This window comes from Anolis sagrei, chromosome 6 (assembly GCF_037176765.1).
Source record: "Anolis sagrei isolate rAnoSag1 chromosome 6, rAnoSag1.mat, whole genome shotgun sequence".
Classification (NCBI taxonomy): Eukaryota; Metazoa; Chordata; class Lepidosauria; order Squamata; family Dactyloidae; genus Anolis; species Anolis sagrei.
In genome coordinates this window covers 106,090,629-106,103,117 of record NC_090026.1, presented here as the reverse complement: position 1 = coordinate 106,103,117, position 12,489 = coordinate 106,090,629, and the positions used below count along the sequence as shown (strand labels likewise).

Here is a 12,489-nt window from a genome sequence, read left to right as displayed (position 1 = left end):
CTTTTTAAAAGGAAAATTTTGTAATTATTTTAAATATCGAAACAAAAAAAAACCCCAAATACAAATCGATTTTAGAAACAAATTTTTCCGTTGTTACCCAGGCCTAGTATTTATATTCCGCCTTTCTCACCCTGCAGGGGACTCAGTGTGGATTACAATGCACATATACATGGCAAACATTCAATGCCATTTAGACATGCAACATATGTAAACAGACACAGAGGCAATTTAACATTCCAGCTTTTTCTGGCTTCATGAGAGTATGCTTGGTTTTGGCCACAGGGGGAGCTGCCACTTCACCATCCACTTGTGAACTGCGTCCTTTGCTGGAGTACTTCCTCATTCTTCTGCATGCTGCTGGAAGGTTTTATGGCATCGTAAATTAGTTAAATTAGCCTCCCCGCATAAAGCAGTAGCTAAATTTCCTATTTGACAGATGCAACTGTCTTTTGGGTTGCTTAGGTCAACAGCAAGCTAGACTATTAATGGTCAGGAGCTTACTCCGACCCGAGCTGGCTTCGAACTCATGACCTCTTGGTCAGTAGTGTTTTTCAATGCAGCTGGCTACTAACTAGCTGTGCCACAGCCTCATCACCCAAGTTGTCTTAACCTCCTACATTTATTTAATCAGGGATTCCATCTCCACTTTCCTATAGCTTTCCCAAATATTTTGTGTATTTATCTACTTTTAAAAGCCTAAAATGTACACAACAAGAGTCCTGCAGTATTAGGTCAATCAGTTTTGTATTCTGTTTCCAAAAGCTTATGGGAAGCACATGAAAAAACAATACATGAAAGTAAGTCACCTTGTCTTATTTTTCTTGGCAAGTGGCTATCTATCTATCTATCTATCTATCCATCCCACCTTTTCATCTGGTCTGCAACACACCTCATCAGATGGCCCTTTGTAAAGTGGGGGACAGCAGGAGAAATTGTGGGGCAGCATGGGGAACCCATCTCACTGTGTTCCCTACCATTGGGATCCATCCTCTGACTTCCCAAGACATTTCCCGCTGTTACCCGCTTCCTCTTCAGCTCAAGTGCCTTTTTTGGATGAGGAGTTGGGTGTACACCCGATTCCTTGCCTTCTGCTGCTATTGGCACAGAACTCTGGCGAACTAGTTTGCTTTCCCTAATTTTTCTAATATTTTCTAATATGTGATAGCTTCCTTAATTTTTCTAATATTTTATATACTCAGGAATTGAAGTTTTGTGTCTTTTGTTGTATGTCTATACTTTTTTGCGCATTCACTTATTTCATTTTTTTCTAATATTTGAAGAAATCTGTGCTGGCAGTGCAGAGAAGTGTGGAGAAGATGCTTCTCTGCCTTAATGCGATGAGGTTGCCAGTGAGGCTGCCTTCGAAGACTGCCCAGAAACTTCAGCTGGTCCAAAGAGCTGCAGCAGGGTTGGTAACTGGGATTAGCAATGTAGAGTGGATAACCCTATTGTTGTAGTAGCTCCACTGGCTGCTAGTTTGCTTCTGTGCACAGTTCAGTGCTGGTCATGACCTTTAAAGACCTAGACGGTTCAGATCCAGGCTATTTGGCTGATCGTATCTCCTTGTAAGAACCTGCCTGGGCTCTGAGGTCTTCAGGAGAGGTCTTTCTTTTGGTCTCACCTCCATTCCAAGCTCGGTTGGTAGGAACAAAGGAGCAGGCCTTCTCAGTGGCTGCCCCTCGATTCTGGAACTCCCTGTCCAGGGAAGCCAGAATGACCCCTTCCCTGCTGTCTTTCCAGCACCAGGCTAAAACCTTTTTATTCAAGCAGGTTTTAAAGAAGAAAGTTTTAAAGTTCAAGTTGGGGAGGAAGAGCTTGTGGGTTTAACTATATAAATAGGATTTTAATTGGTTATAAGGGTTTTAATTGTTTACTTTTCATACTGTTAAAGTTTAATTCTATTTTAATGTTTATATATCTTTAGGTTTTAAATTATATTGTATTGACTTTATTGTGAGCAGCTATGAGTCTTTTTATTTAGAGAGATAAAGCAGGATACTACTACTACTACTACTACTAATAATAATAACTTGTAACCACAGACCTTTCAACCAATAATAATAAATGTTTTTAAACTTTTCCAATAATAATAATAATAATTTTATTTCTTATAATAAAATTAATATTATTATTATATTTGTATTTGAGTTTTCAAAAGTGATTCTAGAAATAAAATTCAAGAAAAATATATTTTCAAAGATGACTGTGATCTTACATAATTTATGTTTTCTTTTTTATTATTAGCCTGAGAAATGGGTTTCCTTAAATTCAGGAAATCTAATTGGGAAGGATAACAAAGAAGGGAGTACTTTGCTCGGAATTCACACAGGCTGAAGTGTTTTAGAAAATTATTCTGTATAAAAATATACATTTATATTTTGGACAAAAATAATGTGTGTACAATGCAAAAATACATTTTTATGCCAAAAAAAACAGGACGCTGTTTTGTGATATCTGTATGATTCTGTTTTATCTATTGTTTCTCACAAAAAACCCCAGTAATTTTGGTGCTAACTAGACAAAATGAGGATTTATGCATATGAAAAGGAGCTAATTTGTGCAAAATAACTGAGTTTTGTGTGAAAATGATTTTTGTAAGGAAAAAAAATCTACATGTATTTTTAGGAAAAATGGTTTCTGATGGGATGAACACTGTTGGACCACTCATATGCTTTTGTTAAAAAAAAACCTAAGTTTTCACAAAAGCCCTACCCAAGTATTTGAGAGGGGACCCTTACGTTATCTCAAATGATATGTAATAATATAAACTTTATATGAGGATAACACATGTTTTGCATTTTGACAAGCTATCTGAAGTGATTAGATAGAATAATTATTTGTCTTAAAATACTTTTACAGTATATTGAGTTTATGATATTTATGAGATATAGTTTGACTTTACTTTGTGTAATTCTTGATCTTTTAGCTATCTCTCAATTATGTTATGACTTACCTGACAAGAAATCTTACCTTTTCTGAGCTGGCAAATCCAATAGTATAAATCATCACAGTGCACATCATTCCAGCGCATACCGGTATTTGCTTTTAATTCTCCACAGTGTTCAATTCCATTGTAATTATTGGGTTCTCCATATCCCCAGTTTATATATCCTAACTAGCATTGAAATACATGTGTTACTTATATGCTCAAAAAGAAGAGTAATCATATGGCAAAAATCCAATCTGACTAAATACTATCAATCAATTAGAGATATTACAGGTGTTGAGCATTTGTAGGGAAATATGTTTTCCTTGAGTGTTTTATGAATAATTTCATTAACCTGATAAATCCAAATCTAATTATACCTAAATCAGCAACTTTAGAGTTGACTGAAAAGCCTAGGTTAGCATTGTCTCCATACCAGAATGTCCTTGTCTTTGGAGACACACTTTTCAATGAACTTTTGACAGTAAGGTAATACATGCTTTAGCATTTAGGACAACAATGTTAAAAGCCGAATCTGAAAAAAGAGGTGTTAGCTAATGGAAAATTATTTTGTGCAACAATGCAAAACCTTGACAAAGTATATAACAGTCTCAAATGTATTCGTTGCAAAAGATTAAATGCCTTTTAAGTTTATATACAAATCAGTCTTCTATGGCTTATGATTTTGGAAGGTGGCAATAAAAATCCAAATCAAAGTAATTCCATTCTCAATGGGAATGAAATACGTCTTCAGTTTATAATCAGAAGAAGAATGAATGCTTGGCAGCGTTCTCTTAGGACTAACAAGTTCTTTTTATGTATGCTTGTTATATCTGCATTTATATCGGCATATTACAATAGGATTGCATGAAAACCACAGTTGAAAACTTATTTATTTCCCTGGAGCTTTGATTTAAAAAATCTAAAGCAGGGCACAAAAACCAGACTCAAAGAAGTGAAAACTATAGCAACAAAAAAAGTTTAAGCACTCATTTCTTTCAGAACTATTGAAATAATAGTTTTAAGGGGATGCTCACTTAGGAAGCTCACTTAGGAACCTTAGGAAGAACTTCCTAACTGTGAGAGCTGTTCAGCAGTGGAACTCTCTCCTCCAGAGTGTGGTGGAGGCTCCTTCTTTGGAGGCTTTTAAACAGAGGCTGGATGGCCATCTGTTGGGGGTGCCTTGAATGCAATTTTCCTGCTTCTTGGCAGGGGGTTGGACTGGATGGTCCATGAGGTCTCTTCCAACTCAATGATTCTATGAGAGTTTTTATTACAGTGATAATTAATATATTTAATGTAAACACTTTTTTTGCTTAAATAAGTGGTAGAGAATTCAGGATCCCCTTTACAACCAAATGTGCTTGCTGCTAATAAATAATAATTTAATACAGCCACATATACAGCAGAGGTGAGGTGAGGTGAGAAAGGGGCTTGAGATCTTGTGCCAAAGTGGTCTTTCTGGTGATTAGATATCCCTTGCCCTTCACATGTTCTGAGCACTCAGTGTGGCTCTGGATCTTCAACTCCCATTCAAATTTTGACCACAACATCAAAAACAAAATTGCAAACCAAGCAGAGCAAAAACAGTGACAAAAATGCACTGTTATTCATATAAAGCATTGTACTAAAATTCATGCGAGTAAAAGCCAAGTTTGTTAAATGTCTTTATGCTGATTCTTTTTGACAATTCGATTTATTTTAAAATGTAAAATTATTGATTGCACAATTCCAGACCTCTGTCTGCCCATCAGCTCTCCTATTATATTCAGACAAGCAGGGAGTAAAATCAGAGAAACAAAATATTGAAACAAAATAACTCACTGGGGAACCATCGCTCCATGCAAATCCTTCTGCTGAGCTCCGATAATTTAAACCAATCCAGTAGTGTTCATTGCTGTATCCAAAGTCTCTAATATATCACAAAAACACAAAGAGCCGAAGTAAATATACATACAAAACATAGAGTACTTTATCTCATTATGGGTCTGAAATTGTTCATTATTGGGACAGAATCAGATTCTGGAGTCTTGGTTGGGGGTGGTGTGTCACAAATGGACCTAGCTATGCTTCAGTAAAAAGATTATTTGAAAGCTAAAAGCCAGCATGAACTGGTGGTTTGAGCATTGGGCTAGGATCACCAGCTTCATTGGCTGCCGATAAGTTGCCGAGCCAAATTCAAGGTGCAGGTCATGACCTATAAAGCCTTAAATGGTTCGGGCCCCATCTATCTCCGCGATCGCATCTCCTATGAATTGGTGCGAACTCGAAGATCTTCCGGAGAGGCCCTCCTTTCACTCCCACCATTGTCACAAGTACGGTTGGTGAGGATGAGAGGAAGGGCCTTCTCGGGGTGGACCCCTGCCTCTGGAAATCCCTTCCAAGGGAAATAAGACAAACCCCAGCCCTTTGAGAATGACCAGTTCTAGTCCAGCCCCAAACATTGTTGAATATGGCCTTGCACTTCTTACCTATTATCCCGGTCATCCCTCTAACAGGCCCTGGAAATGAGCAGCCACAGACCCGTACCTGCTATTGCCGCTAGCCTGTTATAGCACTGTACTTAATTCCCGGCCCCCTCATATTTTGAGTTTGCACTAGCCTTGGCCCGGCTTTTTAATTGCTCTGAACTGGCAGGATTATTTTTAATATACATGTGTTATTGTGATCATTTTATGCTTATGTTGTTTTCTTAATTTTATGTTATGCTTACTTCGTATGTTTTGGTGATATTACTTGGAAACCTCCCTGAGTATCTCCCTCCCTTGGGGAGATAGAGTGAATAAGCATTGCCAAAAAGACATTGTGATAGATTTCCTTTGGAGTCATAAGTGAGAAAGGTTTTGGAGGCACACAACAATAATTTACAATTCCAATCAAATGGTGAGAATACTTAATTGTGACCTGGACCAAATATAATTAAGATACTAGACTAGCTAGATATGTATACAGTCCAACTCCTATATCTGCGGGGGATACATTCCCAGACTTCATGTGGAGATATGAAATTGTGGATAACAGCACACCTTATTATTCCAATGAGACAAAGGAAGTAAGTACTGAAAAGAGCTTGTTCAGAAGGCCCTAAACCAGTGGTTCTTAACCTGTGGGCCGCAGACCACCAGTGTGCCGTGAAGACAAAAATCTGGTGAACCTCCTTCCTCTTTATTTACTTATTTTATTTCCACTCCTTTCACACCATCTGCCACTCCTTCCTTGTGGCTGATTATGGCATATGTTCTGTATCAGAAACTAGAGCTGATGTGGTCTAGGTAAAGGTAAAGGATTTCCCCTGACATTAAGTCCTGTCGTGTCTGACTCTGGGGGTTGGTGCTCATCTCCATTTCTAAGCCAAAGAGCCGGCATTGTCCATAGACACCTCCAAGGTCATGTGGCTGGCATGATTGCATGGAGCGCTGTTACCTTCCCATCAAAGTGGTACCTATTGATCTACTCACATTTGCATGTTTTTGAACTGCTAGGTTGGCAGAAGCTGGGGTTGACAGTGGAAGCTCATGCCGCTCCCTGGATTCGAAACTGTGACCTTTCGGTCAACAAGTTTAGCAGCTCAGTGGTTTAACCCACTGTGCCACTGGGGGCTCCCCAGTTTGGTGTGGTCTATCCAATGCAATTTTCCGAATCAGCATCCCAAACCAGATCTAAAGTTGAGCAACAACTGATTCATAACTCTTTAGGTACTAATGCTGGAGAGCGGTCCCTGGTCAAAGTGGTCCCTGGTCAAGTAGACCCTGGTCTAAAATAGTAACAATTGCTCTAATTAAACAACTGAAAACATGTATATTGATTCAGCAGACATAGACAACACCTGTAAATCTGACTTTTATTTCCTGTTGTTTAAATAACTTTGCAAACATATCCTGCATGCATATATTCATGCACAAGTGGGTGTGTTTTCAATTGTAAAATGTTGCTGTTCACATTTTTCCGCTCAGTAATATTTAAACTGTGTGTCTCCTTTTTAGTTACATAGTCTATGTCTACTAAGGATACAGATAATTCTGTTGAAGATGACAGTGGTGACAAATAGACCATTTTTATACAGCCTCATCACAGCTAAACATTCCCACTGCCTCCAGCATTTTACATTTGCAAGTCTTATTGCTTTCTGTACAGTTTATTCTTTATCAATGCTAGATGTGCGCATTTTCAAATGGAAGCTAAAAAGGACGCCATTGAAATGATATGCAGCAGCTGATATTTGTCAGTGGAGAAAAAACGTAAATTAAATAAATTGTGTAACTAAATAAATAAATTAGAAAAAAGTTTGGATGTGAGTTCATGAGTTTTTTTTCACTCACAACTGCAACATTGTGACAAACAATGATGTGTGGCCTTCAATGTGTGAATGCAAAACTGTTTTCCACAAAAGCAAACTCCTATTTAGAGTAATGGTATTTTGAATGCCTTCCTGGATTGAAAGTACTATGATTATGTAGATGGGTCGAAATACTCACGCTAAGTAACGTTGCAGTGAACGTTCTTCTCTTAAACCCGTTATGGAGGCCAGTTCACCTCCAATGTCTGAACAAAACATCTTAGCATCAAGCCATGATTTTTGGTTATCTGTTCTTGTGAAAGCCTAAGGAAAATATATGATTGTACAATTAGACACGATATACCGAGTGCATTTTTTCATGACAAGAAACACTACAATGTTCAGTTTGATGGGGATAGGCAATGTTTGGCTGTAGGGCAGGCTTGGCAAATTTACTTTAGGGGTGGCAATCCAAAATGTCCCAGCCATTATGATCCTACACCTGCCCTTTGATGGGTTTATTGCACACATACCCCCCCCCCCCGAATCCAACCAATTATCTCTGAGGTCACTTGAAAGGAAGGTAAAAGGACTGCCCATCCTTGCATTACAATGAAGCAAATAATTTCAAGATTATCTTCCTGTTATATGAAAGTATTCGGCCCAAATTTATTTCAGCTGCTGTTGATTTTAATAACTGAAATAAATTTTGTTGTTCAGTGAAACCATCTCACACTGAGTTATGCTACCTATTCACTTTTGGCAAATGCCAGAACCAGATGTAGTTCCGGGCCTCCCAAAAGGGAGCTGTGCTTCTGTGCAGCATATAGACACACATTAATACTATAGAATAACTATTTACTAGTGCTAAATGATGCAGAAGACCCTACACAGCAGACAACAGTAGAACTGGACCCAAAATAATTCTCTCCAGACTATCCAAAGCAATCAATCAAATGTTGTGTTGCTGGCTATATGGGGGCACCTGGGCTGAAAAGTCGGCCTGCAGCTGAGGACAATCTCAGGCGTTACAGTACAGAAGCAAATAAAATCAAAGCACACAAACATGAATTATCTCCTCCTTCATAGTTATGAGGACTATGCAAGCAGCTGAGCAAGAGAGGAAAATTCACTTCCTCAGTCTGTACTTAGACTTCATATCTTTTCCCAAAATGAAACTGCTAAGCTAATGCAGGAAGTATGGATCAATAGTATGTCAAATCATATTACGGTTTAAGGTATGTTACCCATCCTAAGTCTTCCTGATGAAGCAGTCTACAAATACCAATATATACAAAGAAAAGAGGAAATAATAATAATAATAATAATAATAATAATAATAACAACAACAACAACAACAACAACAACAACAACTTTATTTTGTACCCTGCATCCATCTCCCCTAAGGGACTTGAGGCAGCTTACATGGGGCCAAGCCCGATCAACACAGTTAAAATGTAAGACATTAAAATGCAAACAACAGTATAAAACAAAATAAAACAACAACATTTTAACAATATATATAACAGGCATCAGAACCAACAACCAATAACAAATTCAATAAATATATTTATTCAGGGTTCGATAACCCCATGTATATATCAAGTGTCATACCTTGAAGCACACACTCCTCTCAGCACTGGGACCCCAGTCTTCAGGGCACTTGGGAGCCGGAGTTGTCGTTGGTGGAGGTGGTTGAGTCACCCCATCTGCAAAGCGCTTGCAGAGAAATTTTGCCTTCATTTCACATTTGAGAAGATCCCATAACCCCCCTGAAATGCCAGTTTTCATAGCCACACAGCCTGGTTTCCGTCCTGCATGATAAGAAAGAGAGTCCTGTGTCATTTAATTTGCAATATATATGTTTCATTATGAAATGTTATGGATCCTAAACAAGTGGTGCTATCAACACCTCTTTAACCTGGGACTTGCTTCCTGTGAATGCTACTTTTAAAAGGGGGGGGGGGTGAATGGAGTTTAAAAATTGTTATATTTTCAACATAGTTTTTTCCCATTTGATTTAAAAATACAGGATATTAAAAATAAGTTTAAACATCACTTGGCAAACTTCTAACTGACGGGTGAAATATCCACTAGATATAGCAGAAGAAAATATATGGCAGAATGAAACATCACAGGAGAAATAGTTGGGGTGCCTCGTCCCCAGATTAAATGAATGAATACACTGCCTATCACCACTGAACTAAACTTTTTGGTAATGCAGAGATACATTCCCAGTCTTGGGGATATTCCTCCAATCTCCTTCAAAAACCAGCTTACAGTTAATTCTGAAACTCACTTTGGTTTTTCTTCTCTTGAATGCTAGTATAGAACATTTTAAAGGGATTTTCAAGACATATCTATTTATTTATTCATGGAGATACAAAGAAGACTGTTAAAAAAATCCTAATCAAGTATTCCCAAACACATAACAAATGAAGGTCCCACTCCTATACATAATGAACTAGAGTAAATCTGACAAAAGCCAGGAGGCTTATTTCACAGTTTTTGTGTAAACAACTCAGTATGTATGCAGACATTTTCCTGTGTATGTATACAATGTTAGACCAGCCTTTCCCAATCTATTTCCACCCAGATACTTTGGCACTACAATTTTCACTGAGAATATGGAAACTGAGTCTACCACATTTTGTGGGCACCATAGACAAGGTTAGGTTAATCATAGTTATTGCATATATGTTCTAATTATTCTATAACAAGTTCCAGATTTCTTATTCACGCTCACACTACTTTGCCCTAACATTTATAGTGAAGCATAAATGTTAGGTTTTTCAATAAGAGTTTATATTAATTCATCTTTCAAAGTTTCTAGAGATTTTATGGTTGAGTGAGAAATAGATATTTTAGTATATGTTTGAAGTGTACATTTCCTCATAAATTACCTTGTATATCAATAACCCCAAGTGTTAAACCAACAGGAAAATCTTTATATTATACCAGCTCTTCTCTTAGTATATAATCAGTTCAACAGAAGATATCTACTTACCAGGCATTTCTGAATTCCAGTGAGTGAACTTGACAGGTTCTCCACTGGTCCATATGAATGTTCCTTTTTCTTGGATGTCAGAAAGACCAATCCAAAAATAGGTTTCTGGCCTAAGCCCAACCAAACTGGTCAGATATGCTTGTTCATATCTGTAAAGAAGAAGGTACATGTCAACATTCAAATTTCATAGTAATTTCTCAAAAACTATTTTGTAATAACAATTATCAAAATGTGTCAAAGTAGTAGCACACCCTCCAACCAGGAACATTCAACCACAAGAAAGCATAATAACTTCTAGGAGCATCCATAGAACCAAATCATTCCTCAGAACCACTGCTGTAAACCTAGGGTGCTTCAACACTACATTTAAACATGTGCAAAAGGAGGTTTAAAAAACCCCTTTTGGTGAGCATTTAAGTCCCCCCACTATTAATGTATTCCTTGAGTTCTCCTGCCACAAAGAAATGATATGCCAGTAGACTGGGGGGAAGGGGAGGGTAATTGCTCCTCATCCCCCCCCCCCCCCCCCCCCCGTCTCCTGGCATATCATTTCTTCCCTCCAGGAGGATTCAAGGAGTACCTTAATGGAGACCAGGTATGGTTTTTTATTTTATTTTAAGGGCTGTTAATGGAGGTTTGGGAAGAAGGAGTGGGTGCCATCCTGCACCTTTGGGCTCCAAAAGGTGCAAGATAGCTGTGAAAACTTACCCCTGGGTAGTCCTAGTGAGTAGCCACAGGCTGGATGTCCCGTTAGAGTCGGACCTTTCAGGATCTAATGGGGTATCTAATTAATTCAGATCAAACCAGAGAAAACCTCTTTTGATCCTAATTAATTCGGTTTTACCAGGGTGTCATTTGTACACCTCCGGTAAAACTGAAACAGGTCTTGTTTTAAAGGCCTGTCTGGATGGGTCCATAGAAAGAGCTTGCTAAGGAATTCTTAACTCGGTAATCTCTTGTTATATGCATTTTAGAGCATAGAAACTTCAAATGGAGGTGATAGAAACAGTGAAATTGAGTTAAAATTCCATTGGGAAGTTCAAGTCTGACTTCTTATATGTGTTGATTAATTGATGTTGGGAGCCCCCAGTGGTGCAGTGAGTTAAACCGCTGAGCTTGTTGACCAAAGGGTCACAGGTTTGAATCCGGGGAGCAGCATGAGCAGCCCCAGCTTCTGCCAACCTAGCAGTTTGAAAAAATGCAAATGTGAGTAGGTCAATAGGTACCACTCCGGTGGGAAGATAACAGCGCTCCATTCAGTCATGCTGGCCACATGACCTTGGAGGTCAACGCTGGCTCTTTGGCTTAGAAATGGAGATAAGCACCACACCCCAGAGTCAGACTTGACTGGACTTAATGTCAGGGGAAAACCTTTACCTAATTGATGTTAATTTATCATCACCAGATTTTAAATGGTTAGTGGGTACATAATTTATTAGTATCAGCAATGTGATTAATAATGTAAGCATTGGGGTTTTTGTTTTTTCAATCCTACCAATCTTATTTACTGCCGACACATACACATACTTACACCCTACTTAAATTCTAGGTAGCATTTCAGAGGCTACAGCCCATGAATCTTCATGCTGCAATACATTAGTCTATAGGATACCAGAGGTCTTGGCGGTATTTTTCCAAACAGAACTGTAGCTTTAGGTTTTTAAAAAATCTCACCTGTCTTCAACAGAAGTTAAAGAGGCACCATTATTTATACATGTGTGATTTGCTTCCGCAAATGTTGCAAACACATTTCCAATCATATAACAGTAAAAACCTTGTCTTTTCCAGCCCTATTGAAAAGAAGAAATCATGCATATTCATTGTTTTCTTTCTCTCTTTGTATGCATGTATTTGAATTATATCATCTGTTATATCTCTTGCAAAAACTGAATTAAATATCATACTGCCAAACTAAAACCAGAAACAGAAAATAATTAAAATTGGTATTTCCTTAAATGAAAAAGGATACTGGTTATGATCAATTTGCGAAAAGGTTTTCCTGAAAGGATATCCAGCAGTGTCAAACTAAAAGAATATTGATATTGGAGTATCCAAACTTTGTAAGCAAATTTTATTTTGAAATATTGGGGAATGGGGCTAACAATACAGCAGAGATGACACTGATTGATTTCTATACTCTCTAACCCAATGAAATAAAATAGACAAACTACAAAACAAGTCAAACAGCACAAACATTTAAAAAATCGTAATTTTAAAAAGCTATGGTCAAAATATATTGGGGTCCCCAATTTATGAAGCTTCAACTTCAGATATTCTACA

At 37.9% G+C, this 12,489-nt stretch overlaps 1 protein-coding gene across 1 annotated transcript in view; it reads right to left on the bottom strand.

Annotated features, from left to right (window-relative positions):
- MRC1 (mannose receptor C-type 1) overlaps positions 1 to 12,489 on the bottom strand; it is a 62,217-nt gene that overhangs the window by 24,324 nt on the left and 25,404 nt on the right. Inside the window, exons 10-15 of the mRNA XM_060782351.2 lie at positions 11,884 to 11,999; positions 10,210 to 10,358; positions 8,817 to 9,016; positions 7,402 to 7,526; positions 4,751 to 4,838; positions 2,971 to 3,115 (exon numbers count right to left, since the gene is read on the bottom strand). Coding sequence (XP_060638334.2) covers positions 2,971 to 3,115; positions 4,751 to 4,838; positions 7,402 to 7,526; positions 8,817 to 9,016; positions 10,210 to 10,358; positions 11,884 to 11,999 — 823 coding nt within the window. The remainder of the gene's footprint in view (positions 1 to 2,970; positions 3,116 to 4,750; positions 4,839 to 7,401; positions 7,527 to 8,816; positions 9,017 to 10,209; positions 10,359 to 11,883; positions 12,000 to 12,489) is intronic.